Raw genomic sequence first — 25,407 nt, 5'->3', positions numbered from 1 at the left:
TGAAATCATTAGGAATCAATGTACAGGGTGAGATGGGCAGCGTGTTAAAAATAGTCTTTGTTCACCACAATATGAAAGGGGGAAAAAACCAAACCAAAACAAAACAAAAAAAAAACCAAAAAAAAAAAAAAGAAAGAAAGGAGAAAAAAAAAATTGATTATTCCTGCCAGTGTGCTGTTTTAGACTTTGCGTTGTGAACTTCCACAGGATGCAGTCAGGGTTGAACCTGCTCCTTCTTTGAATCTGTTTCACCACCACCAGCTCCAAGAGGCTTTTCCCTGGTTGCCTCAAAGCAGCATCACGGATGCGGGAGATGAGAGTCTGCCGAAACAGGATGGGCCCCTCACTGGAAAGAGATCAGTGAGGACAAAGGAGGGAAGTTTGCAGAGAGGGGCTTTGGGTGTGAGTGAAGACAGAAGAACTCCGAAGGCCACGGCATGGTGGTGGGCGGTGTCCGTGCGGGGCGGTCACACGGCCGCGGTCTGCTTGATGCTGTGGAAGCTGATCCGTGTGGGGGACGTGGGATGGACATGGCCCGTGCCACGCGCACCCGCAGCGAGTGGTGGTCCTGCCAGCGGTGCCACCTCTTCCTGGCGGCAGAACGGACCTGGGGAAAAACAGAGCAGAGGACGTGAAGGGAGAATTTCAGGTGTCCTCTGTGAGGGGGTGCTGGACAGTGCTGAGAGGAGTCATCATATTGTCAAGGCACTGAAACAGGGTTGATTCACAGGCCTGAAGAGGAGCTTCTAATTCATTGCTGTTCTCTTGGGTACTTGACTCTGGGAAAAAACATGACTTTTACACATCTCGTGTCTCGTATCTGCTATCTTAAATACCCCAGAGCATTTCAAACAGGCCTAAACAAACGCAACTGAATCAAGCGCTCAGGATGGGTGGACCTGATGGATGGTGCATCCAAGATCTGTCCAAGACCCGATGGAATTCTTAGAGAGCCCCATCCCAGGGGTACAGCTGCCCCTGCTGCCCTTGTGTGTGAAGAAGCACTGGTGGTGTAACCAAGCAGTGGTTCTGCAACGCAGGCACACATCACCCAGCCCTCGTGAGCTCCTGGTGCGGGCAGTGGAAGCTGCTCCATGCCAACAGAAGGTCATCCTCAAACAGGTGCTGACAAATAGGTCAGATGAACCTTGAATTTAAGTGTAATTTTTTTTTCCATGGAGCACAGAGAGAGCCCAGGAACTCTGGCTCAAATATATTTGTACATAAGCAAGAGAAAAACAGGAGAAAGGAACCCTAAACCTCAAATGCAGAGGGAGGGAAGGCTTGAGATACTCCTAATATAGACCATAAACAATTCCTGCCAAATCCCTGGCAGAGAAGACTCAAAGTCAGAATCTTGGATGAAGCATTTGGACCAATTTCTGGATATTCTTGTTGATCTCTGCTTTCTGTAGAGAGAAAAGCAATTCAGACCCCAGGGAAATAAATAAGCCTACAAAATTAGGTGAGATGAATCCGGGCCCAGCTTCCTGGAGAGTCAAAAGCCTGATGTATTCATGACACTTGGAAAGGATGCTGCTGCCAACCTGAAATCTGGTGAACCGTGAAAGAAGCTTTGTTACGTAAAACTTCCATATCAAGCCAGGGCCTCCTTTGCCAAAACCACATTTTTTAGAAGGTGAGGTTATAAATAATGTAATCTAGACATTGCACCTCAACTACTGACCCATACATCTCTTCCTGACCAAGAGGGGACCAGTCAGTGTGGTCAAAGGGGATGATTCATCTCCTTCTAAAGCACGTGTCCAAAACAGGCCAGATATTTGTGATCAGATGAAAAATATTTATTTCCTTTAATTGGTTATAAAATGAGTCGAGACAACCAGCTCTACTTTACATGTCTGAATTACAAATGTAGCTAAGTTCAGCCAATATTGGTATCTAACCCTGAGTATTTTTTAGTCTTTAATGTACCTATTTTGTACTTCAAAAAGTACATTATTATTGTACTTCATCCCTCAAAAGTAAAAAGGATTGCTCTTAGCCCAATTTTACCACAGACAAGGAGAACTTTGGGTATTATCAGCAGTGATGAGGTTGTGGAGAAGACCTCCAAGGGATCAGCTGCCCTGGCAACTGCACATGGCTTGGGAGGAGCTTGCAGAGGCTGTGAAGCCCATGCTGGCACAGGTTCTCAGCTACCAGCATGTGGGTGAGGTCAATCAAAGCCACCCTGGGTGTGTCTGTCACCACCACTGGCGCTGCAGGGAAGGTGGAGTCGAAAAAAAAGAATTGCCCAGAAATGAACAGTCACTGCTTTTCTTCGTTTCTTTGAAAGTTTGGGGATGTCTGCAGGGGCTCTGTGGGGTCTACTCAAAATACAAGGAACACACACAGCCTCCAAGCCCACTTCAGACCAGCTCCAAAGTGCTAAGGGTGCTCAGATGAGTCGAAGAGTTCCAGGAGTACAGATGTTTCCAAACCAAACCACACCCTGTCAGTTTGAGGTGCCCCAGATGAACAGGATGAAGGCCTGATGGTTAAAACATACAAGAGTTCACAAGGAGGAACAGAAAGGGGGAAACTGCACTCCTTCCCTTGGCTGGTTTCAATCTTCCCATTTCTGGGTGAGCTTTCAGGGACTTGGACAGACCCCTGGGCTGTAGAACTGCTACTGAGAAACTGTGGTCTGGCACCAGACAATCCCTTCTCATCACAGCTTTGCCCATGAAATACACTCCACCACAGGTTTGTGAGTACCAGCCTGGAAAACAGTTTTGCAATTGCCTCTTTGGTGCCTTTTCTGGTGAAGCCTGAACCTGGAAGTGTGGCTTTTTTATCAGAGCCCTTCTAGAAGGCAGAGATTGGGCAAATCAGACCAGAGGATTCCTTTCTTTGGGTGTTTTCTCGACTATCTGTGATCTGTGCTACTGCCAGGGTTGACATGGTGGTTTTAGGTCATAGCTTGGACTCAGTGATCTCAGAGGTCTTTAACAACCTAATTGATGCTGTGATTCTGTGGTTTAAGACAAACAGCTGCAGATTTTTACAGTAAGGTGAGGAGAAAGCCACACTGGGTTTCTTTCTTCTGATTCTGAATCTATATAAATAATAATGTTTATAATAATGTTAATAATAATAATCTATATGAATAATAATGTTTGTTAGACTTAGTAGGGCTCAAACAGAACCTAATGAAACAAATAATAGGAGGTAATAGGACCGGAGAAAGAGAACACCCAATGAAAGGAGAACTAAAACTAAGAGAACTGTCAGGAAGAGCAGGATTGTCATGAATGATTTGGAGATGAGAATGAGAATAATGTGATTAAACAACAGTGCAGAGGATTTCTGGAAGAGCCTCTCATTCTGAAGCAGTAGCTACAGCATCTCTCCACCAGTTTCAGGATGGGGTTTGGTCAGGTTATAAAATGAGGTGAATGACACAGTTATATGGGATAGCAGAGTCGGGATGGACTGACTCAATCACAGACTGCAGCAGCCTGGACTGCTGGCCATCCCCTTCTCATCAAACTGACCTCTGTGGCTCACTGAACCCTCCTGGGAAAACAGGAGAAACACAGGAAAGCTGTGCCAGGGTGTTGCACTTTTCTGGACATTCACTACCTGCAAACCTACCATGGTTCCAGCTGGAGAGGCAGAGGGATCCTCGCTCCTGATTCTGGGTGGGAGGGAGGATATAATGTGCACCCAAAGGCAAATCCAGGTGCCAGAGACCATGCAAGGGGGGAGGCACCTCCCCTGAGAGACTCACACCCAGTTTTGGCCAATTATCACAGAATCCTGGAATGGTTTGGGTTGGAAGAGACCTTTAAGTTCATCTCAGTCCAACCCCCTGTCATGGACAGGGACACCTTGCACTGGACCAGGCTGCTTCAAGCTCTGTCCAATTACTGGATCCATTATTTATGCTTCCAATACAGACAGTGGAGAAAGAGACAATCCCTCTCAGGATGGGACTTAGGCATGTGGAAGGAAGTAGTCCTTGCTCCTCTGGGTACAAACCCAGCTTAACTGAATGTTGGGCTCCTCAGACAAGTGGTTTAAGTAACACATAAAGTGTCAGATCATGGGAAATTGTCCCATGAAGACCTGATATGCAGAGGGATGTTGCCTCTCGAATGCTCCTTTCTCCCCAGATGTCACCGAATGCTGAGATACTGTTAGAGAAAATTTTCCTCCTTTCTTCTGCACTGAAATTTTGGCTTTTTTTCCTGAGAAACCAGTGTGAAGAGATACTTACTCAGCCAGTGAAGCCAGATTAAATTTATCATTTGTGCTTCAAGCCAACCAGGTCAAAAAGAGCCACCTGGAGATAAAGATGTGAGTCTAAACAAGCAGCTGGCCTTTGTGATATGGTTTGAGACAGAATAAAAAAGTAGTAACAAAAATGCTGTCTTCTTGTACAGCTGGAGCCATTCCTAATGGACTGGGCACATGGAAATGGGCTCTGCACTTTCAAGGGTGAGGGCAAAGCATTTTTTAATGACAGAATAATTAACTGCAATTAGGTGAACAGAGTGGAAGCAGAAAAGGTTAAGATAAAACTTATACCTTGTACTTGAACTCAGAAACAAAATGCTAGGTTAACTTTAGGTAAGAAAAGAAAAAACTGGCTGTGGCTGCTGTAATAATGTGTTAAAAAAGACACCAGAAAAAGCTATTACACACTGGAAGAGTAAAAGAAAAAGAGAAAGTAAAATAGGAACTTCAAACATGGCTGTTAATCTCTGTAAGAGCAGCTACCTCTATTTATTAAGCATTTCTAGAGTCAGAACCATGCCCCAGAGTCTGCATCAGCACGTTTATAACCTGAAGTTACCAGCACTGGCCTGTAACAGCCCAAGGATGCTGCTGCCATCAGTGGTTAGAGCTTAACAAGGAGTCTTGGGAACACAAATTATCAGCCTCACCTCTGTGGAACTTCAGTTGCTTGAGAGGACCAAAATTATCCCAGCTCTGAGCACAGAGCTTTGTGTACTGTGAATAATCACAGTTTCTGAGTATGTGTTCAAATCAGGTTTGCCAACATGTTTGTGCCTATAGAGTGTGGGCACTGCTTTGGAACAGCCAAGAAAAAGGATTTGGATAATGGGATGAAAAGCAATCAGTGGGTGACAGTTTTTCTCTTCTGACTGGATCACCTAACCAGGGACTTGTCAAACTTTTAGATCACATCTGGTAAGAAATATTGTTAAAAACCTCTTTTCCCCCTCCTCCACAGCAGAACAACAAAGAAGAATGAAAGAGGTGGAGAGAAGGATGAAAACATTCAGAGAAGGTTTTTTTTTTGACAAAGTAGACATCAACTTTGGACGGCTACTACCTGTGCTAGACACTGGCTGCTGGCTAATTTCTTGCAGCCATCAATTAGAAATGAGCTGAAAAAAGAGCAACGTTAAAAATCAGATTTTTGAAGAAATGTCATGTGTCATGAGCAGAGAGGAAGAAGTTTTGATCTTACACAGAACAAAGGGGCCCATTCACCAGGGGAATCTTGACATAATAACACTAAAATACAATAGTTATGTAGGTGTCTGATAAGAAGAGTAGGAATAAATGAGCTGCCATGGGAATGGGAGCTGGAATTAGGACTATTGGGATGCCATCATCCTCTGTCCCCAGGAGACATCCCTCACCTGGCAGTGCTAACAAGTGAGGGCCAGGGGGACAGCAGGCCCTCCCTGTCTGTAGAGTAAGCACAGAATCCCAGAATGGTCTGGGTTGGAAGGAACCTTAAAAATCACCTCATTCTATCCCCTGCCATGGGCAGGGACACCTTCCACTATCCCAGGGTGCTCCAAGTCCTGTCCAACCTGGCCTTGGACTCTTCCAGGGATCCAGGGGCAGCCACAGCTTCTCTGGGCACCCTGTGCCAGGGCCTCACCACCCTCACAGGGAACAATTTCTTCCCAATACCCAATCTGTACATTCATGGTGTTCAGTAGTCTGTGACTGATTAACTTCTTGCTTTGCTCAAATGCAACTTTTTATTCCCAGAAATCCTGATAAGAAGGCAAATTAATTAAATGAGTAGTATTTACATAGATCTCGACAGGCTTTAAAACAGTCTGATTTTTTTTTTCTCTGAAAACGGTTTCAGTGGTGAATTCAACAACTTCCACCTACATTTAAGCACCTTTGTGCTGCGTTTCAGATCCCTGTGCTGCAGTTGGAGGTGACTGGAGAATAACTTTGGGCTTTAAACATCTTTGAACAGCAGTGCAAATTGTGGAAAGTGGATGAAGATTGAATCAATGTTTTTGTAAGCTACAGATGAACAAGAGGGACTTTCAAGCAATGTCCAGACCAGCAAAATGGAACTTTAAATTTCAAGACACTGGTCTCACTGTGTCTGACTTTGCAGAGAAATTCACTTCCATGAGGTTTCTGAAGTCCTGGCCTCTCCCTGCATCCATCAGAGACAGGGGCAAGGCCATAAGGTATTGGCAACAGCTCATCAAAAAGAGACAGCCAAAATAGATCACTTGGAATCTACCCTCATTTGCGTGAATCACTGCCCATAAATGAAGCTGAAGGTGATAAGCTCAGCTGGTTATGTGCATCCATCAGCTGTCTAATGTTAAGGGGAATAAATCCCATCCATTACTTAATTGTTTAATACTTAAACTAATGTAAGGTGATGCCTTAGATGGTACCTGGAAAGTTTTCCAGAGGGGTTAGGGTGTCGCTCAGGGAGGAAGGATGGCAAATGCTGGATTTAATAGGAAATTCTGTGAAGCAGCTGTGAGTCAAACCTCTCCAGATCCTTGGAAGGATTAAGCACAGGATGATTTGAAGCAAAGAAACAGAGTGGCCTAAGCACACAGACCCCTGGACCGACCTGTGGATGTCCAGGTGAGGAGTTCTAATGCTCCCAGAGAGACAGGATTGGTTTCATCCGTGTTTTGTAAATAAACTACATCAGTGAGCAACTGCACCTGTGTCCTACCCTGCTGGTGGGGCTTTGCCCAGCTCCCACAGACCCAACCCCTGGGGCCAAGGGTGCTCCTGTTACCATCACACCAAATACTGAACTGAAATCCTCATACAGGTGCCATTATCAGTATTCAATCCTCCTGAGGTCAGGAAGGGATGTAGTCAAAACAATCTGTAGGGCTCAAAGGAAACAAAAACAAAGCTCAGGTAAAAACATTCTGGGTTTTTTTTTTTCCCCCAGGTACCCTACATCACACCACTATTTATGTAACATTGTTATGGTTTTTTGTCTCCCTAAAAAAAAAATTATCCTGCTTAATTGGTCTGCAATTCCTCTTTTTTTTTTTTTTTCCCCCAGAGTCTTTTGCAGCAATTCCATATAACCCCTTAACAGGAGGATATTTTCACAGCACCTGCCAGACTGGAACGTCGAAGTTTATTTCTAAGATCACAGCAGTGCCATTTTGTTATCACAGAGAACAGTTCAAGAAGCTGGAACAATTCTGACTAGTCATAAAGATTTGCCACACATTTTTGGGTGGAAACAAATGCTGCTCGTTTCTTCTGGGCCACAAAGGACCAGAACTAACCACAGCAGAGGGAGGCCATGGGTGCACCCAGCCCACCTCAAGCCCCTGTGATTTTATTGTGGGGTGCTCTGGAGTCAGCCTGACATCAGCAGTGGTGGAATGAGAAGGAAAATGGGGTGGGGAAGGACCCTCAGAGCAGATGGAATTAAACTTGAGCCCTCTAGTCCACCTCCACATTCACATTTATTCAGAGATTTTAAGGAATGCTTAATGCATGTCCTTTGGGCTCGGAATGATTAATGTGGAGCCTGCCTGGGCTGATGGGCAGGGGATGAGTAACCATTCCAGGGGTGATTCAGAGCTGGCAATTCTAATGAACAGCCTCCCAAGGTGATCAGATCAAAGGAAGCCACTTTGAGCTTAACAGATTTTGAGAGACAGATGGTGCTTGGCTAAAGGTCAACAGAAAAAAAATTAAACATATTTATTGTTGCCTCGCACCTTGTTGTAAGGATAATTTACAGTGGCATCTGATCTATTCCTCTCTGATCATGTTTTCTCTCTAAGCCAGCTAGCTGCTTTCCATTTGAAATGTCAGTTGATCGGTGATTATTGATATTGATCAGATAACGTGGTTATTGATATTGATCAGATAACACTGAATCTGAGTCCTGAGCTAAGAATTCAGGCTCTAAAAGGACATTTTCAGACAGAGGCCTGGCTAGCTATGGATCCCTCCAGGACATGGACAGAAATGAAGGACACAGAACTCATGAATTACAGAATAATTAAGGCTGGAAGGGACCTCAGAAGGCCCCTGGTCCAATGCCATGGTCAGAGCACATCCAGCATAGTGGTTTCATCCAGTTCTGAGATTATGCCAGGGTCTTGTCCACTCATTTTGAGCACAAACAACAACAGAGATCTCAAAACACCTTTGAGCCTCTCTTCCAGTGCTTAAATCCTCACTATGATATTTTTTCTGCCCTGTTTAACCAGGATTTGCCTTCTTCCCTTCATTCAGTTTCAGAGTGCAGACTGCTCTCCCTGGGCAGCCCCTCATCAGGCACCATCCCTTTACAGATGTAGGTTGTTCTCAAACACTGCCACCCCCATTCCCAAGCCCCTGCTCTGGGATGGCTGTGTTGGGATCTCCCACCATAGCTGCAAGGTTTCCAAGGATCAGAGAACTCTCTGAGGGATCTGGTGGTGACTGGAAATTGCATGAAGCACCTAATAACAAGGACAAGTGATCTCTGGAGGCAAGGATTCTGATTCCTCCATTACACTCGTTTCCATCATCACTGCTGAGGTAGCAGGAGCAACACCAGCCTTATTTAGAATATGAAACACTATAAATGCACTCTTTCCCTCTCTCTCTGAAATACTTCAGTTTATCTCAGGAGAAAACCACCACTGTTAAGAAGGTCTGGCTGAAAGGTAGACACCACACCAGAAAGGGAACTGGATGGAAGATCCATCTTCCTTTAGAGAAGTTTTGTCTGGAATCAGTCAAAGGTAGAAGAGAAATTCTGGGAGTGCTGTACCCATCTTCCCGTGAGCAGTAGGTGCACGCTGAAGAACTGGAAGGAGAAACTGACCTGCAGGAGACATTGTGCAGCAGGGATTTTGTGGGAATGCATTCCCTCAGCACAGTTTCAAGCCATTCACAGAATCACAGAATCACCACATGGCCTGGGTTGGGACATTAAACCTCATCCAGTGCCACCCCTGCCATGGGCAGGGACACCTTCCATTATCCCAGGCTGCTCCAAGCCCCAATGTCCAACCTGGCCTTGGACACTTCCAGGGATCCAGGGGCAGCCACAGCTTCTCTGAGCACCCTGTGCCAGGGCCTCCCAATCCTCACAGGAATAAATTTCTTCCTAACATCTAATCTAAACGTGTTCTCTTTCAGTTTAAAGCCATTCCTTCTTGTCCTGTCACTATGTGCTCTTGTAAATTCTATCTATCCTTGTTCCAAAAATCTCCATCTTCAACTTTTTCTTTTTTTTTTTTTAATCCAGTATTATCTGAAATTAAATTCAGCCTTGTGATCTGTGAGTTGACTGAAAAAATTTTGAGGAGCATCTTTTTTTTTGCAGTAATTGAAAAGGAAGCTCACAGGCTGCATTCACTCTTCTGAAGTGGCAATCAACAAAAATGCATGCAGATTTTTCATTATGCCCGTTTTCATAACATCTTCAATTCTCAGAAACCTCTCATTCTCAATTTTCTTGGAAGTCCAGAGATGCTCTTTTCCATTTGGATTAAATGACATTTGCATATTTTGCCCTCTAGTGCTGGTAGATTTTCTCTGTGTCCAAAAAAATATAACTCTTTTTCCATAAAGTCTCTAAACAAATTAATGAGTCAAGTGCCAACAAGTGCCTCTTGTGCCCATCCATGGCACACACAGTTCATGCAAAACAGCTTCAGAACACTTCAGAAGCAATAAAACACAAAAAACTGTAAACTTTTAATCTGAACTGCTCCTCCTCCGTGGATTCACTGCAATAATTTGTGTATAAAGTGTTGGCTTGGAAAGAAGGAAGGGAACAGAGCTGGGGAAGGGTCTGGAGCACAGATCTGATGAGGAGCAGCTGAGGGAGCTGGGAAAGGGGCTCAGCCTGGAGAAAAGGAGGCTCAGGGGGGACTTTCTGGCTCTGCACAACTCCCTGACAGGAGGGAGCAGCCAGGGAGGGATTGGGCTCTGCTCCCAAGTCAGAAGCGATAGGACAAGAGGAAATGATCTCAAATCGCAGCAGGGGAGGTTTAGATTGGATATTTGGAACAATTTCTTCACTGAAAGGGTGGTGAGGCATTGGAACAGGCTGACAACCAAAGTGGTGGAATCCCCATCCCTGTAAGTGGTCAAAAACCGTGTAGATGGGAATGTGGTTTGGCGATGGGCTCGGACGTGTGCTGTTAATGGTTGAACTTGATGATCTTAGATTGGTTCTTTGACGTAATGATTTTTTTATCAACAGCTGAGGGGCCTGACACACCCTCTCTCACTGCAGCCAACAAAGCCAGTCCAGGAGCTGTGTGAAACACTGTGTTTTGTGGAAATGAGGGAAAGGGACGTGACTGCAGGCCCAGGTCAAATGTCCACTCAAAAATGAAGGAAATAAAATCATCCTGTTTGAAATTCTTTGCACGGACTGCAATTTAATAGCTTCACTTTTTCCCTTCAGTGATGCCACATCTGTCAGACCAAATCACTGAAAATCAGGACATTTTATGGCGGCATCAGCTATTACCAAGGTGTCATTTTTGGTTAGATCTCAAGGTTTGTTGTTTAAATCACGGGAGGCTACAGAGGAAAAACTCTTTTCTGTTTCATTTTCCAACCTTCACAGACAGACCTCTGACAAAGGGACAGAAACTTAACAGAATCCCAGAATATCTCAGCTTGGAAGGGATCCATAAGGATCATCGAGTCCAACCCTTGCCAACTCTGTAGGCAAACTCTTCTCTGGAACAGCCTCTCGCATCCTGAGTGTTTTTAAGATGCTGATTTTGATCTTTAAACCCAGTTTTAGTTGTACAGAAGTTTTGAAGCTACACAGACTGCGATGCTCAGATCTTGTGGGAGCTGGACTGAGGGGTGCAGCATAAAACTACCAGAGCCAGCAGAATTTTCCACTTTATTTTCAGTTCATGCAGGTTTGTCAGGACACACGGTTCCATTTCCTGTGACTCTACCAAAATGCAGTCTCAAGTAATAATTCTGCCATTTGCTCAGATTCCAGTAACTGCCATTAATGCTTGCCCTGTACCCAAACCAAGTGATTTTCACATCAGACTGAGAAATAGTCTCAACATTTACTAAATCTCACTGCAAAATCTCTATGAGCACTTTAAAATACAGGCACTAAATTCATTGCACAATTTCCTTTCCTCAGAAGGGACTGGGGTTAAGTGTAGCCTCTCCTTATTCTGAGAACATTAAAATCCAGCACAACTGTGCAAAGGCTGCATCCAATTCCAGCCCTGACAGGGAAGGAATTTTGCACGGGTCCCTTGGTAGCTGCTGAAAACATCACCTCTGTTCCTTTACTTCCTGTTAGTCTCCTTCTTTCTCAAAAATACCTCCTGATGAGAAAACTCAGTAAAATCATACACTGAGCCTCAGGAAAAAACCCAAATCAGGTTATGGGGGATTTTCAATGTGGTTACCTAAGGAGTAGAACATCTCCACAGCCATTCCTTCACATCTGAGGGACCCACAGTGGTGTTTCCTCTGTCTTCCACTAAATACAGCAGCTTTGAGTCCACCAGCAAAAGGAAATACATAAACTGGGAAGGGACGAGTCTCCCGGACACGAAGCACTCACTGAAGATCTTATGAAGGATATTTTGGGGTTTTTTTGAGGGCAATCCATAATTTCTGAGCTCTGCTACAGACAGTTACTGGCAGGTTGTGAGTACCCAGTGGGATGTGTATCAAATATGGGATGGGAGAGATGCAGCTGAGATCACAGCATTACGAAAGCTTTAAATAAATGGATTTTCCAGGCTTTTTGCTTGTGTCATCATTCAGAGCGAGCCTGGCAATGTGGGGGATGAGTAACCTGATAAAGACCATCACATGCATTTAAAGAACCCAACTCTGCTGTAACTGGAAAACCTGAAGTATTTCAAAGCTTCTGAGACAGCAAGTTAGCAGCTCAGCTGTCACCGAGACAGGAACATCAGGCTCGCTGAAGAGATAAGAACAGGGCTTCAGTGATTCCATGGCTACTGAAAGGCTGCTCCTCACAGGTTATTTTCCTCTTTTAGAGTAAAATCTGGCACCTCATGGGGATTGAGTGGCATTGCCTTCATCACCACTTCTAGTAGGGATGCCTGGCTGGGAGCAGCTCAGCTTTTATAATAATTTACTGTAAGATGCAAATTTGTTTTCTGGACAATATGATTATACACCCAGAAAGCTCTGAAAACTCACTGCATTTGCTACTTTCCTCAGTGCAAAGCTGAGGCTGGAACAGAGCAGGAAATGTTATCCTTTAAAAGCTTTATGATATTTCAAAAAAACATTCTCACAGTACATTAAGATGAGCCCAAAGTTTTTTTCACAGTTTTGAAGTAGACAATACTGTAATATTTGACGGTTTTGGACTTATGTTTTACCTCAAAGAAGTAGCCAGAGAGCTGCCATGGTTTAGTTGGTCAAGTGGAAGTTGCACATTAGATGTTAAAAAAAGGCTACAGGGAAGGTTTTCCTCCCAAGCTCAGCTTTTGTGGGTGTCCACATGCCAGCAGAGTGTCTGGGCATGCAGTGGAGAGGCAGCCCAGACTGCCAGCAAAGCCTGGAGCTGCTCAGGTGAGCAGATGAGGTGCCTATTGTAGGCTAAGCTGATGCAAAGCTTAAAAAGCAAAAAGTTGTATTGACTGGCTTGAATTACTGACAAGGAGCCATTGGAGAAGCCCCATTGCATCCCACTTGGTTTTCCCGCTTCCCACTCGGATGTGAATCTTCTCCAGATCCTGTATCAGCTGGTAAGAGCCATGTGGATGCCTCAGATATACTGCAGCCTCTCCAGCAGCACCAGATATCTGAGTTTAGGGAAATGAATCAACATCCCAAGCTGGGTGTCTCAACCTTGGACTGACTCCCTCAGAAATGCCCATTCCCACCATGACAGCAGCACAATACAGCTGGAAAATCAGTTTTGGAATCACTCCAGATTTCCCAGGGCATTTTTATCAAGGCCCAGAAGTGCATGAGGTGAATGATCCTCTTTTGACAGGATTGATTATGTCTGAACTCATCGAAGTTACAGGAGGTGGGAAATTGGCTCATGGCTGTGGACAGACAACTTCAGACTGCTGTAGGGAAGGGGATATTTGGATATTTCTCCCAGTAAAAAGAGCTGAAAGAATGCCAGAACAGCCAAAGGAATGAAAACCTGCTGTGAACAGCTAACAGCTCCAAGTCTAAGTGCCACAAAATGGAAGTGGGGTGACGGAAAATCCTGACTGGCTATGAAATCACATGGCCTGGGTTCCAAATCATGATGGTTACTGGGACACCAGTGAACAAAAAACCCCAAACCACAAAAACCCCAACACCACCGCCCATTAAAAAAGCCTGCTGTCTGCAGGAAGATTCTCTTGCATTAACAGTGTAGACCTGGTGAATATGACAAGCAGAAATCACAGAACACCCTGAGCTGGAAGGCACCCACAAGAATCATCCAGTCCAAATCCTGAACGGGAGACCCCAACAATCCCACTCTGTGCATCCCTGGGAGCATTATCCCAGTGCCCCTGGAGCTCTGGCAGCCTTGGGAATATGACCATTCACCAGGGAGCCTGTTCAGCACCCTCTGGGGGAAGAACCTTTTCCTAAATCCAACCCAAACCTCCCCCTGACACAGCCTGAGGTAAATGTAGTTCTACAGGCACCTGTATTTTGGAGGAAGATTTAAACTCCCTATTTTTTAAGAGGCAAATGGAACAGTGAGAATTTACGGAAGGGAAGCTGGAAGGAGAACTGAGAACACTCTGCTGCCAGGATATAAAAGTGGCACATGCTTAACGTGAGAAAGCTGAGCTGCTTCTTGTTAACATCACCTCAGAATTAATGAGGAAGAGGGGGAGTTACTAATGTAAAACAGAACAAAATAAATACAATAAAAACAAAATAAAGCTTTAAAAATAAAATTTTAAAAAGAAAATGAAATACTTTTAAAAAATTAAAATGTGGCTGCTTTGAAGCCATGCCCATTCCTTCTCATAGCCCACAGTGAAATTAAGAAGCAGCACAAACAAAATTTGTGCCAACACTGCAGAAATGATGAAATATGGAATGAATTTCTGCAGAGACTAAAATTTTAGCTGGACAAAGATGACACACTTTAATGCAGGTAGATGAGACACTGACAATGTAAGCAGGGGAAAGATACAAATCTCTCACACAGTGGGGTGGGAGTCAAACACTGGGGGATATCAGCGAAACATTTCTTGCTTGAGTAGCAGTACCTGAAATTAATCCTGATTAAATCTGTTTTCAACCCTCTTTTCTGAATACAACAGGCACTGATCACTCAGAGATTGTGACTTGCATGGACAAACTCACTCAGCCCAGCATGGCAAGACAAAAATGGGTCACCTGCAGCATATCCTTAACAAGAGTCCAGCTCAGCAGTAATTAGCTATGCCCAGAAATCGTATTTTTAATTAATGAGAAACTTCAAAGAAGTCTTAAGATGAAGAACAGAAATTTTATAATCTGACAAAACTTCTTTCCCTCTGCCCTGACCTCACAGGTAATAGCCTGAATTTGATAAAGTTTTGAGGACACAGGACACCAGCAAAGAGGGCTGGGGAATTCAGGGACACATTAAGAGCCTTCTACAAGAGACTGATGGGACTGCGACCCCCTATAAAAACATCTCAGGTCTCTGTAATCAGGCACTCAAACAAGTTCCACCTCCCAAGGATTAATTACTTACCTCACCATTCAAGAAGCAGTAAAATACTGACACAAAGAAACCCTGGAAAGAAGAGAAAGCAGTCAATTATTAGGAAAACATTTTAACCCTTCCACTGATAGAGGGGATTGCCCCTGCAGCTGGGCTACAACAAACATCTCTACAGCATCCAGTCCCTGAGACCCCTCAGAGGAGCTGTGCCATAGCTGACAGCTCTGGGGGGATGTCCCAGGCACTCACAGGGGGAGTTAAATGGCTTTAGATGGTTTTATGTGGGCCAGTGCATCATCAGATTGCTTAAATTCACCTGAGCTCAATGGCTCTGTGGAATCTGCTGTGACTAAAGCCCTGTAAAGACCACAAAGGTTGGAATTCCTGTGAGTGGAATTCTGCCCATCTTGTTTTTAGGGCTGGAATTATTGTCACCATTAAGGAGAGACTCCCTGTGCTTGCTTTCTTACACACATCTTCATAGAACTAATGAGCAATGCAGCATTTTTTTGAGACACTGAGCATCAGCAGATAAAAAATACAATCAGTTTTAGAGAATGAAAAGCGTGGGTTTCTTCCCTGGTAAAGGCTAAGGCTCCTTCCTTCACAGGTTAGAAGGGACATTCTTCATTTTGGATGTTTAGGTGGGATTTCTGTTGGGATGCTCTGTGTTTCTAAGATAAACATTCCACCAGTAAAAACTGCAACCCAACTACTGTAGATTTGGCCTGCCAGCTGTAGGTTTGTACTGATATCCTGGGTACCAGAGCACTTGTTCCTGCACACAGGAGGTAAAACATCAGTGTCAAACCAATTCCCATGCTAGTTCAAGAGGTAAAGCTGTAGGACACAAGGGAGTGGCTAAAGAGCCTTCAGGGCCTTCAGTCACTTTTGGGTTTGTGTCACATTCAGGGAGGTGGGGCAATTGCTCACATTCCATTGCCTTTTCCATCCTGGAAGAACTCCAGTTAAATTCAGGGGAGAGGGGAGATGGGGCTGATGGCTCAGGGAATGCGCCAGAACAGGCTGGGCAACACAGCTCAAGTGTGTCTGGAACATTGTTCCTGTCCTCCCAGTTAAATTCCTGAGTTCTACCAAAAATTTCTTCAGTGATCCATCCACCTTTGAAAAGTGAAAAATTTTCTCTGGAAGCAGCTGGTTAATGTTTTGTTGTCTTCCTGTGGGAGTCTTTGCCTCAACTTTCTTTTTAAGCAACTGGTTCTAAACTTACACTCACAACTGGGTTTTTTTCCTGAATCAGAGAAAACAGAAATACATCCCTATCATCTCTAAGAAATCACCACATTACATACCATCTAATATTGATTATAAATTGTCCTCTGCAGCCGACAGAGAACAGCACATCAACCTTTGTCTGGACGCTCTTATAAGCTGCACAGACCAGCAATTCCAACAGGTAGGAGCTGTTTCCCTTTGGTTTAGCAACATGGAGTCCAAGTCTCAGCCCACTGTGTGCTCTGGGAAGAGAGAGAGGCACCTCGGGAGGGGGATCCCTCACCTCTCTCAGGCCGGTGGAATGAAACATCTTCTCTCTCTCCATTGATTTTATGTGAGGAGCTGAACACAGTGCTGAGTTAAGGGAGATGAACCCCTCCAGCCCACACCTGAGAGGATTTTCCACTCCACATGACACACCTGTCTATCATATGCACATGTGAACTAGGCTGAGCTATTTGCAACTAATATTTATATCACACACTTCACTGCCTAAAGTTCCCTGGCTGAAAAGCACCGAGGATCCTTTCAGCAGCAGCTGATACCAGCTGTAAACTTGGTCTCTTACCTGAAAAGACTGAAGGAAGGAATTGAAATAGATGAAAACGATCTGGGAAATGTCATCCTCGCCAGGGTTGACAAAGAAAAGCATGTAGGTGATGCCAAGCAGAGGCAGGAGAACCAGCGTGGCCTTGACTGCCTTCCTGTGGGCAGGGAACAGAAAACAAGTGATCACAGGGAAGAACAACTGAGTTGACAGTGGAAAGGAGGAGCATGGAAAGAGTGAGAGCCTCCCCTGACTGCCCAGTGCCTGTCCACTTGGGGAAAGATGTCCTGGGGAAGCCTTTGAATCCTGCTGTTTCCCCCCACACTCTGAAGTCCAGAGCGTGAATGGGAACCTTATTTATGTCCCTCCCTTTCACCCTTTCACCTTTCCCTTTCCCTCCTATCAGCGGGGCTTGCATTAGGCTGAAGCCTTGGGATTCTCTGCAGGTTTGGTGAGTGATTTCTCACACCTCAGGGAGATGTGATCAGTGCACAGCTCAGCTGAGATCTGCTCTGTGCCCATCACTTGATTTTGTCTGGAGTGTAAACACTTTTCTCTCTCTCCCTGCAACACCTGCACACGCAACTGAACTGCTCAGGGCTGTCTTAGAAACCACAAATCACAAAGCAGGTGGTGCACAGGGAAGCATCAGTGATTATTAACAGAATTATTAGGGGCTAATCCTTATTACTGGTGTCTAACAGCATCTTGGGGTGTCACCAACAGCAGCATCTCATCGTGCTAGACACTGTGCAAACACAAAGGCTGCAGTCTGGCTAAGCCTGTGTAAATCTCTGCATAATGCCTAGTGGGTAGATGAAGACAGGCAGGGGAGCACAAAACCACCACCAGGATAAAGTGACAGCCTTAATGAACCAGCTGCCACAGGATTTAATACCTGCTTACCAAAAGACTGCACTGCTCTGCTGTAGAGCACCAAGGCTTGCCCCAGGCTTTGCTGGAATTCTAAAGGTTTCCATTTAGGCTGTGGAAAAGACAATTCCCTCCCAGAGCCTGCAAGGACAAGACCACTGTCATCTGTTCAAGAACAACGGCAGTTGCTGTAGATTGATTCCCTCAAATATCTCTAATGCTCCCCTGCAAGCTGCAGAAGGGATAAAAATGTACTGAGGTTTGAATCAGGGCTTTTTCAGGCCAGTTTTAGTTTTATGGCATGAGGTTTGAACATGAAAAAGGGCTATTTTTCCCTTCATTTCTCAGGAAATGTGCAGAGAAGGGTCGGAACATCAGACCACTGCACTAACTTCACTTTTTCCCAAAACCCCAACACGAGTAAAAGGCAGGAATCAGGCAAAACAACAAAGCACATTACTGCAGCAAAACTGCCTCCAAAGTCAAGAGCAGCCTGATTTGAGAACATCAAGTTTCAATTTAGCATGATACGCTGAGATTTCATCCAGAAATGAGTTAGAGCAACAGATCTCACTCCACAAAACCTGTGCTATTTCCCACTGCCAGGACCTGTCCATCCCCAAGTCCTCCAAATATCTTGCAAGATACTGCAAATGGTAAGAGAAGAGCACCCAGCATCTCCTGGTGTCTGAGAATTTGCTTTTGGACTGCTAATGCTGATCTCAGCCCACACTGGTGCCTGAAGGGGCCAGGCCACCTTCCCTCTGCTGTCCTGGGCTAAACATTCCTGACTTTTCCTTTCTGCCATCCCAGTGCTTGTGGGGTTCTGCTGGGTATGAGAACTGATCTACCCCCCAAATAAAGGTACTGATTAGCTGAGGATCAGTTCTGTGATGCAACCCAATGAGTGGTTACCCTAATTCTGGCATCAGCTGAAGGGAAGGGACACAATCACCCTTCATTCCCATCCCCTAGACTTTAAATAGAGCATTAAATACCTGTAGGCACACATTAATCACAGAATCCCAGAATGGTTTGGGTTGGAAGGTTAAAGATCATCCAGTGCCACCCTCTGCCATGGGCAGGGACACCTTCCATTATCCCAGATTGCTCCAAGCCCCATCCAATCTGGCCTTGGACACTTCCAGGGACGGGGCAGCCACAGCTTCTCTGGGCACCCTGTCCCAGGGCCTCACCACCCTCACAGGGAAAAATTTCTTCCTAATATCCATCCAAACCTACTCTCTGTCAGTTTGAAGCCATCTCCCTTTGTCCTGTCACTCCAGGCTCTTTTAAACAGTCTCTCCCCATCTTTCTTGCAGGCTCCCTTCAGGTCACAAGTAGGTCACCCCAAAGCCCTTTCCAGGCTGAGCAGTCCCAACTCTCCCATCCTTTCCTCACAGCAGAGCTGCTCCATCCCTCTGATCACCCTGGTGCCTCCTCTAGATGGGCCCCAGCAGCTCCACATCCTTCCTGTGCTGGGGATCCCAGAGCTGGAGGCTGCACTTATTACATATATACTTGTGTACATATAGAAATGGATAAATTTGTCCTCACATGAGATCAAATCCTTCAGATTTCATGGAAAGGGGAGGGATTTCACGTGTGTGCTGGGGCACGTGCAGGCCCAAAGTGAAATGGAGTGGACAGAAAAAATGCAGACAAGCTTTTATGGAGAGCCTGCACAGATAAATACTGTGGGCCTAATTTGTGAGCTCCATCAACAGTGGCACCTGGAAAGAGAAAGATGGGACAAGAACAGGACAATCAAGGCAGTGCTTTGTTAGCACCAGAGCAGCAGGAATCACAGTGGACTTACCTGTACTGTATTGTTTCTGAAGTGGTTGAAGCTCTCAGCTTTGTCATTAAAATCCTAACTATGTTAAATAGAAATACAAAATTTATCTGGAAAAAAAAAGGAGAGGAAAAAAATACAACCAGTCAGCCAAATAAGGGCTTAAAGGATGTGATACACCCTAAAAGGCACATTTTACAGTTTCAATCTGACTGAAAACAGCCTTTTGGCTTTACCATTGATTGCAACAGACTCAGAAGTTTACTAAAAATACCAGATTATGCAGCAAACATCCAACAGCTCTTATCGTTTCCAAAACAGCAGTGAAAATGGAGGGCATCATTACTGGCCCTAGAAAGGAGCTTATTTTTACTTCCTTTTCCCCTTTTCTGGGTGCAATGACGAACTCAAGGTGAGATTGATGGATTTACCACTCACCTTTTCAATCTGCTGAGCTGGGTAATTATTACTTGGGCTGCAGCCTCACCACTGAGAGTTGAGATTTGCTCTAATTACTGTTGTTGTAGCATCTGCCAGCGAGTTTCTTGCATAGCATAAACAGGAAATTAAACAAAAAACTGAAGAGAAGATTGATTTGTAGACTGTGATCAGGAGAAGGATTTGGCTCTTAGGAGCAGGTTTTGAGTTGCTTTCAGAGCATAAAGCAGGGCAGCTTACAAGACATGGGTGTGCCCCAAAGCGGTCAGAACTATACAACTGCTGAGGTCCCAGCACAGCTTGTGAGAAAATCTTCACCTCACACACAGTTCCAGGGTCTCAGGGCTCCTGGCATTTTTCAGCCCATGAATGGAACAATTCTGTCATTGACATCTGAATATTTACAAACACCGTAGCAGAGCTGACAATTTAAAGGTGTTCTCAAAATACGCTTTTTTTGCCCCGTGCTGTGGGTGTATTTCAATGTTTACATATCTTGGCATCCATCAGAGCATTCCCTGTGGCTCCTGGAACATGGTTTAGAACAAATGGAGCAATAAAGCACCTGAGCAGACACTGGGAGACTGGCAGCACTGGGAATTGAGCAAACACTTATTACACGAGATACAAAAACACTGCTCTAGGAGTTAACACAGCATTTTTGGAAATGATTTTCTTTGCAGAGCAGGGCCCTAGGGAGTACAAGAAGTAAATAAAACAGTGCAGCTTGTGTGTTTGTTCTTGTTGGCATTGCTTTTGTCATATTAAGAGCTTCAAGTCAACTGGTTCATGCTTCATTTATCAGAGACAAAACCAGCTCCGTACCAGTGGTTTGAGCTGAATCTTAAACTCCTCACACTGGTGATTGCACTGTTCTTCAGTCACAGAAAGAGAAATACTCAGGCAGCCTCTGCTCAGGGGCAGGTAAATGGAGGTGACCTTCACCCACAGAAAGGAAATTCCCACCTCTGATATTCTGCTGCCAAATCTTGAGGTTCTCCATCAGCTCAGGGCTATGTTTGGGTTATTTCTACCAAGGGTGCAAAAAAGGCACCAATCCAAAACGTGCCAACTTTGCAATCAGAAAGTGCCAGACTGAATTACAGACCCCTAGGTAAGAGCAAATTCCAAATATCAGTAGGACAGATCACATGGCGTTAATGTGATGAACTGGGCTGAAGAAGGCATTTCAAGTTTCACGAGTCCTGCTTCGATGTGACAGCATCCTGCCATCTGAACTGGAAATTCAAATTGCCACAGCCTGCATCAGAAAATTAGGGATTCTGGCCTTTTCTGAAATTCAATTGCAGAAGCGTGATTCATCAGTCCAGAAGAATTGCTAGCTGAAAATTCTGGGAGTTATTTCGCCAGAAACACTCTCATTCTATGAAAGTCTGTTTTTAGTTCTCCCAGTTCAGCTGCCCAAGCCCAGAGCAGAGCAGGACCTGAGGCACCCCTGCACAGCTGAAGCCTGTGGGTGGCACTGGCACACGTGACACAAAGCTGGTAAGAGACCTCAGCTCTCTCCAGGAGCAACAGGAAGGCAGATACATCAGTGCTGACTTTTAACAAACTGCCCAGGTGTCTGAGAAAACCCTGCCAGGACATTATTTCTAATTCTATTTTCTAGGAGAAGGGAACAGTGACATTGGCCACTCAAACTGAATCCTCCTCCTGAGTAATCTCAGTCTGAACTTCGGAGCGAGTGTCACCCTGCTTCTTCCATTAATGTTGCAGTCTTCTTTTACAAGTCTGCCTTTCCCTGAAAACCAGAGAATTGGGGTTTTTTTTAAAGCGTTGGGAAATGGGACAGGTGGCAGGAGGCTATCCTGAGTTGGATGGAAGGTGCTGGAATAAAGGGTCTCATGTCTATGTCCAAGAGGCGATGGCTTGGATGCAGAGGACCATCAAGTCAGGAGAATCCTGTGGCCTTTCAAGTGCATAAAGGGAGGTTATAAAAATAATTCACAGCTCCTTCTGGCTTTAGAATCTCTGAATAATGTGTGAAGCTCCTTCAAGGCTTGGTTTTGCACCTTTTCATAAGTTTCTCTGCCCAGCTGTGCTGTAGCAGGACAGGACATGAGTGCAGCCCTGTTACACACACAGCTCCTGCTGCTGGCTTCATCCCACAGTTTCTCCAGGAAAAGGAGTAACTAATTCTTCCCCATTCTAGATTTAGTAGCTAAGAGAGAAAAGCCAAGTGACTTGGCATTGACTATATATCAATTCCATCCCAGAGTGAGGATAAGAAGAGCAAGAGCATAAGAAACTGAGTTGGATTGACATCATTTCTTGTTAGATTAAGCAGTTGGCTATCCCAGGATCTATGTATATTCAGTGGAAAGAAATGGGAACTTTTCAACAGTGGTTCATTTGACATACTTTAAATTAGTGTTTTTGGACTAATAGGGCTTGGACTTGAACCAGCTGCCCACACAAATCTTCCACTGATCTTCAGGTTGCCCAAGATATCCCACGTGAGCTTCACTGGAATGAACGTGGCTGTATCTACTGAGGTTCTGTGACATTTCAGTCTGTGGAAGCTTAAAAATATTTTGAGGCACCAACATTTTGTCTCTATTAAGGTTTCTCTGAGAGATCTTTGAGACTCAGATAGGGTCACCCCTAAAATGCACATCTTAGGAAGCAAAAAATTCCAAGGGAAAAGATGAAAATGTGGGCACAGCAAAATACTTATTTTTGGTTTTGCCTTCTAGAAGCACATTTCAATGTGTTCACTTTTAATGATCAAAAAAAAAAACAACCTCACTCCATTTCAGAAAGACACTTGGCTCAGTAGGACCTTTTAGAGAGGTCTGATCTGAAGATCAATTTTCAGTGCATAACCAGCTGGGGTTTTAATGTCTGTTTGTCCTCGCTGGGCCTGAGACCACAGCTTGTGGGGCTGATGGGGGGAGTTTGCTCAGGAGAGAGGACACGATGTGGGAATCAAGCAGGGAACAGGCAGCTGCACACAGCCTGCAAGAGCTGAAGGCTTGGAGATGAAAATGGAGCTGTTTTCTCAGCTGGAGAGAATCCACACAGTTCTAGTGGCTACCAGACTGAGCCTGACTTAGAGGCAGAGGAGAAGCCTCTGGTGTTTGTTCCTCAGACAGATCACAGTGTTTCAAAAGAAGAAGGATCTCACTGCACTGCAAAGTGAGTTTTCCTAGAAAAGAGCCTCAGGGCTGCATTGAGCAAAGTACACAATTATTTGTCAAGGACTTCTTTGTCATTACTGGAGCTCTATGTCAACAGATTAATTCCTCAGAGCTGGGCAGCTCTATCAAAACCCACACATCAGGTCCATAAATGGAGACCGAGGAAAGGTCATTTAAGAGAGGTAATGATGACAGGCAGTGCATCCTTTTTATTTCTCTTTAGGCTCATTTTAGATTTTCATTCACTTCTGTTTATCCCTGTTTTCTGCTTCCTAATGGAAAACATAATTAAGGAATTTTACCTTGACATTTACTGGTAGATGAAATGAATCCAAAGGCAAAGTCTTGAAGACAGAATAAAATGGCTTATTTCTTCTTTTCCTTTATTTATGCCATGCTAAGAATGTCCTTATTGCTGGAGTAAGACGCTCTCCAACTACAGATGGGAGAGAAAAAGTTCTCCTATCTTGCCAGAAGTTTAGTCTTTTCATTTCTAAATGGGGATGAAAATTCAGACCCCCAAAATGGAGTTACAAGCCAGTGATCCAAAAAGTATTTGAGCCATCTGTTTTGGCACCGTTCTATTATAACCTGAACACACAAGCCCAGAAACTCTTCTGAACCAAAAGAAACTTTTCAGTAAATGATTTTGGTGATAAAATTTTTCTCTCATAAAAACCAAACTCCATTTGAGAGGAATTTTATCTCCCTTAGCAAGATGAAATAGCCAAAGTGCACAAAAGAGGCAATGCTGACTCTGAAGGCTTCTCTGCAGTTTTCCCCAAGCCCAGGAGTTCAAAAGGGAGGTCATTAAGCTCTGCTCTTTCTCTTTTAGGAATTCAATGGACAACTGGCTTTTATTTTGCTCATTTTCTGCTAAGCTTTTATTTCATGCCTCACAGAAAGCTTGTGCTCCTGTGCTTCCCAGAATGTTTGTTCCTCTTCACTCCCAGGAACGGTAAAAATAGTTCTATTTAGAATTTGTATTTTTATGCAAAGTGGTAAAATCACCTCAGGGTTAAGTAACCCAAACTGGGATCAGAGAAGTCATTTTAGTGGGAGCTCTGGATGCTGCCATCCTGACCTCAGATGAGCACTCTGCCAGTTAATTAATGCTTTGTTTTAATTGTTCTACCATGCTGGCCTGACCTGATCCTCAGACGGGGCCTTTTATCACAAAAGTTTCCTTTTCAAAGGTCACAGGCACCACAATGAGTCCTTTGGGCAAAGGGCTGGAAAATACTTTCACATACAATCAAAAATAATGAGATGGGATTAAGAAGAATGACTATTTCACAAACAGAAGTAGAAATTTCAGAAAATCTGTAGAATGTACATGGTATTGGACACCTTGCTGGGCACCTATTGACTCCACAACTACAGAATGTAAACAGCAGGAAGTCAGTAACAGCAATGGTGGAAAAATTTGAGATAAATTCTGGATGGACTGTAATCAAACCAGCACATTATCTTTGTGCTCTGTGCAGCCAGCACAGCCTGCGTGCAAACCAGCAAAAGTTGTGATAGAAGTCTTACAAGAAGAACTCGGGGATGTCAACAGGTCATGAACTGCAAACCTGCAGCAGTGGAGGAACTGCTCATTTTTAGAGCAAAAAGAAAATTTAAAAAAATCAATAGGAAAACTAATTTAATCAGTGTTTGAGGAAAAACATGAGCCATTCAGATAGGAAGGAGAAGGGGAAAGGAAAAAAAATACAAATAATAATAATAAAATCTCAGTCTCTGAACACAACAATGCAGAAGTGGAAGCAGAAGCATGAAGAGAGTCAGCAGAAACGAAGAAAATATTCAGAGAAGCAATTGCATCAGCAAGGAGGATGCTTGCACAGGACCAGGGAATGCTTTTCAACAAAAAAACCCCCATAAATGAAATGCTTATAGCCACATACCCAGGTGAGATGCTGCTATACATAAAACGGCAAGGGAGCAAACTTTTGTTTCTTTGGAAGATCAGAAGAAAGGAACTTCAGCAATGTGGACTGTGGTGTTTTAAATGGAGCAAGAAGTGAAGACAGTGACAGGACAAGAGGGAAATGGCTTCAAACTGGAATAGAGTAGGTTTAGATTGGGTATTAGGAAGAAATTGTTCCCTGTGAGGGTGGGGAGGCCCTGGCACAGGGTGCCCAGAGAAGCTGTGGCTGCCCCTGGATCCCTCGAAGTGTCCAAGGCCAGGCTGGATGGGGCTTGGAGCAGCCTGGGATATGGAAGGATAACTCTCACTTATGAAAGCTTCCTTTCTGTCAATAAATCAGCTGATTTTGTTAATAAGCTTAAGCACCTCCACCCTCTGATGTGACACACTTAAAAACCCTGTCTTTCCACAGCCTTGGTTTTTGAAAAACTGAATAAACTCAGCTTTTTAACTGAAAATTACTTTCTGTCATGGCCTTCCAGAGCATCAGCCAGTGGCTGCTACGTTGAGATACTGGTATATCCCATAACCTGAAGCTGG

The 25,407-nt window shown here is 44.4% G+C and overlaps 1 protein-coding gene across 1 annotated transcript in view; it reads right to left on the bottom strand.

The window, feature by feature from the left end:
• Window positions 1-374: 374 nt before the first annotated feature.
• The window catches only part of CRHR2 (corticotropin releasing hormone receptor 2), a 139,308-nt gene continuing 114,275 nt past the window's right edge, over window positions 375-25,407 (bottom strand). Inside the window, 5 exon segments of the mRNA XM_039549202.1 lie at window positions 375-526; window positions 529-607; window positions 14,915-14,956; window positions 16,689-16,824; window positions 19,360-19,445. Coding sequence (XP_039405136.1) covers window positions 468-526; window positions 529-607; window positions 14,915-14,956; window positions 16,689-16,824; window positions 19,360-19,445 — 402 coding nt within the window. The 3' untranslated portion in view covers window positions 375-467.

This window comes from Corvus cornix, chromosome 2 (genome assembly GCF_000738735.6).
Source record: "Corvus cornix cornix isolate S_Up_H32 chromosome 2, ASM73873v5, whole genome shotgun sequence".
In the NCBI taxonomy this organism is placed as follows: Eukaryota; Metazoa; Chordata; class Aves; order Passeriformes; family Corvidae; genus Corvus; species Corvus cornix.
Note: the sequence above shows the minus strand (reverse complement) of the source record. Positions and strands in the feature narration are given on the sequence as shown.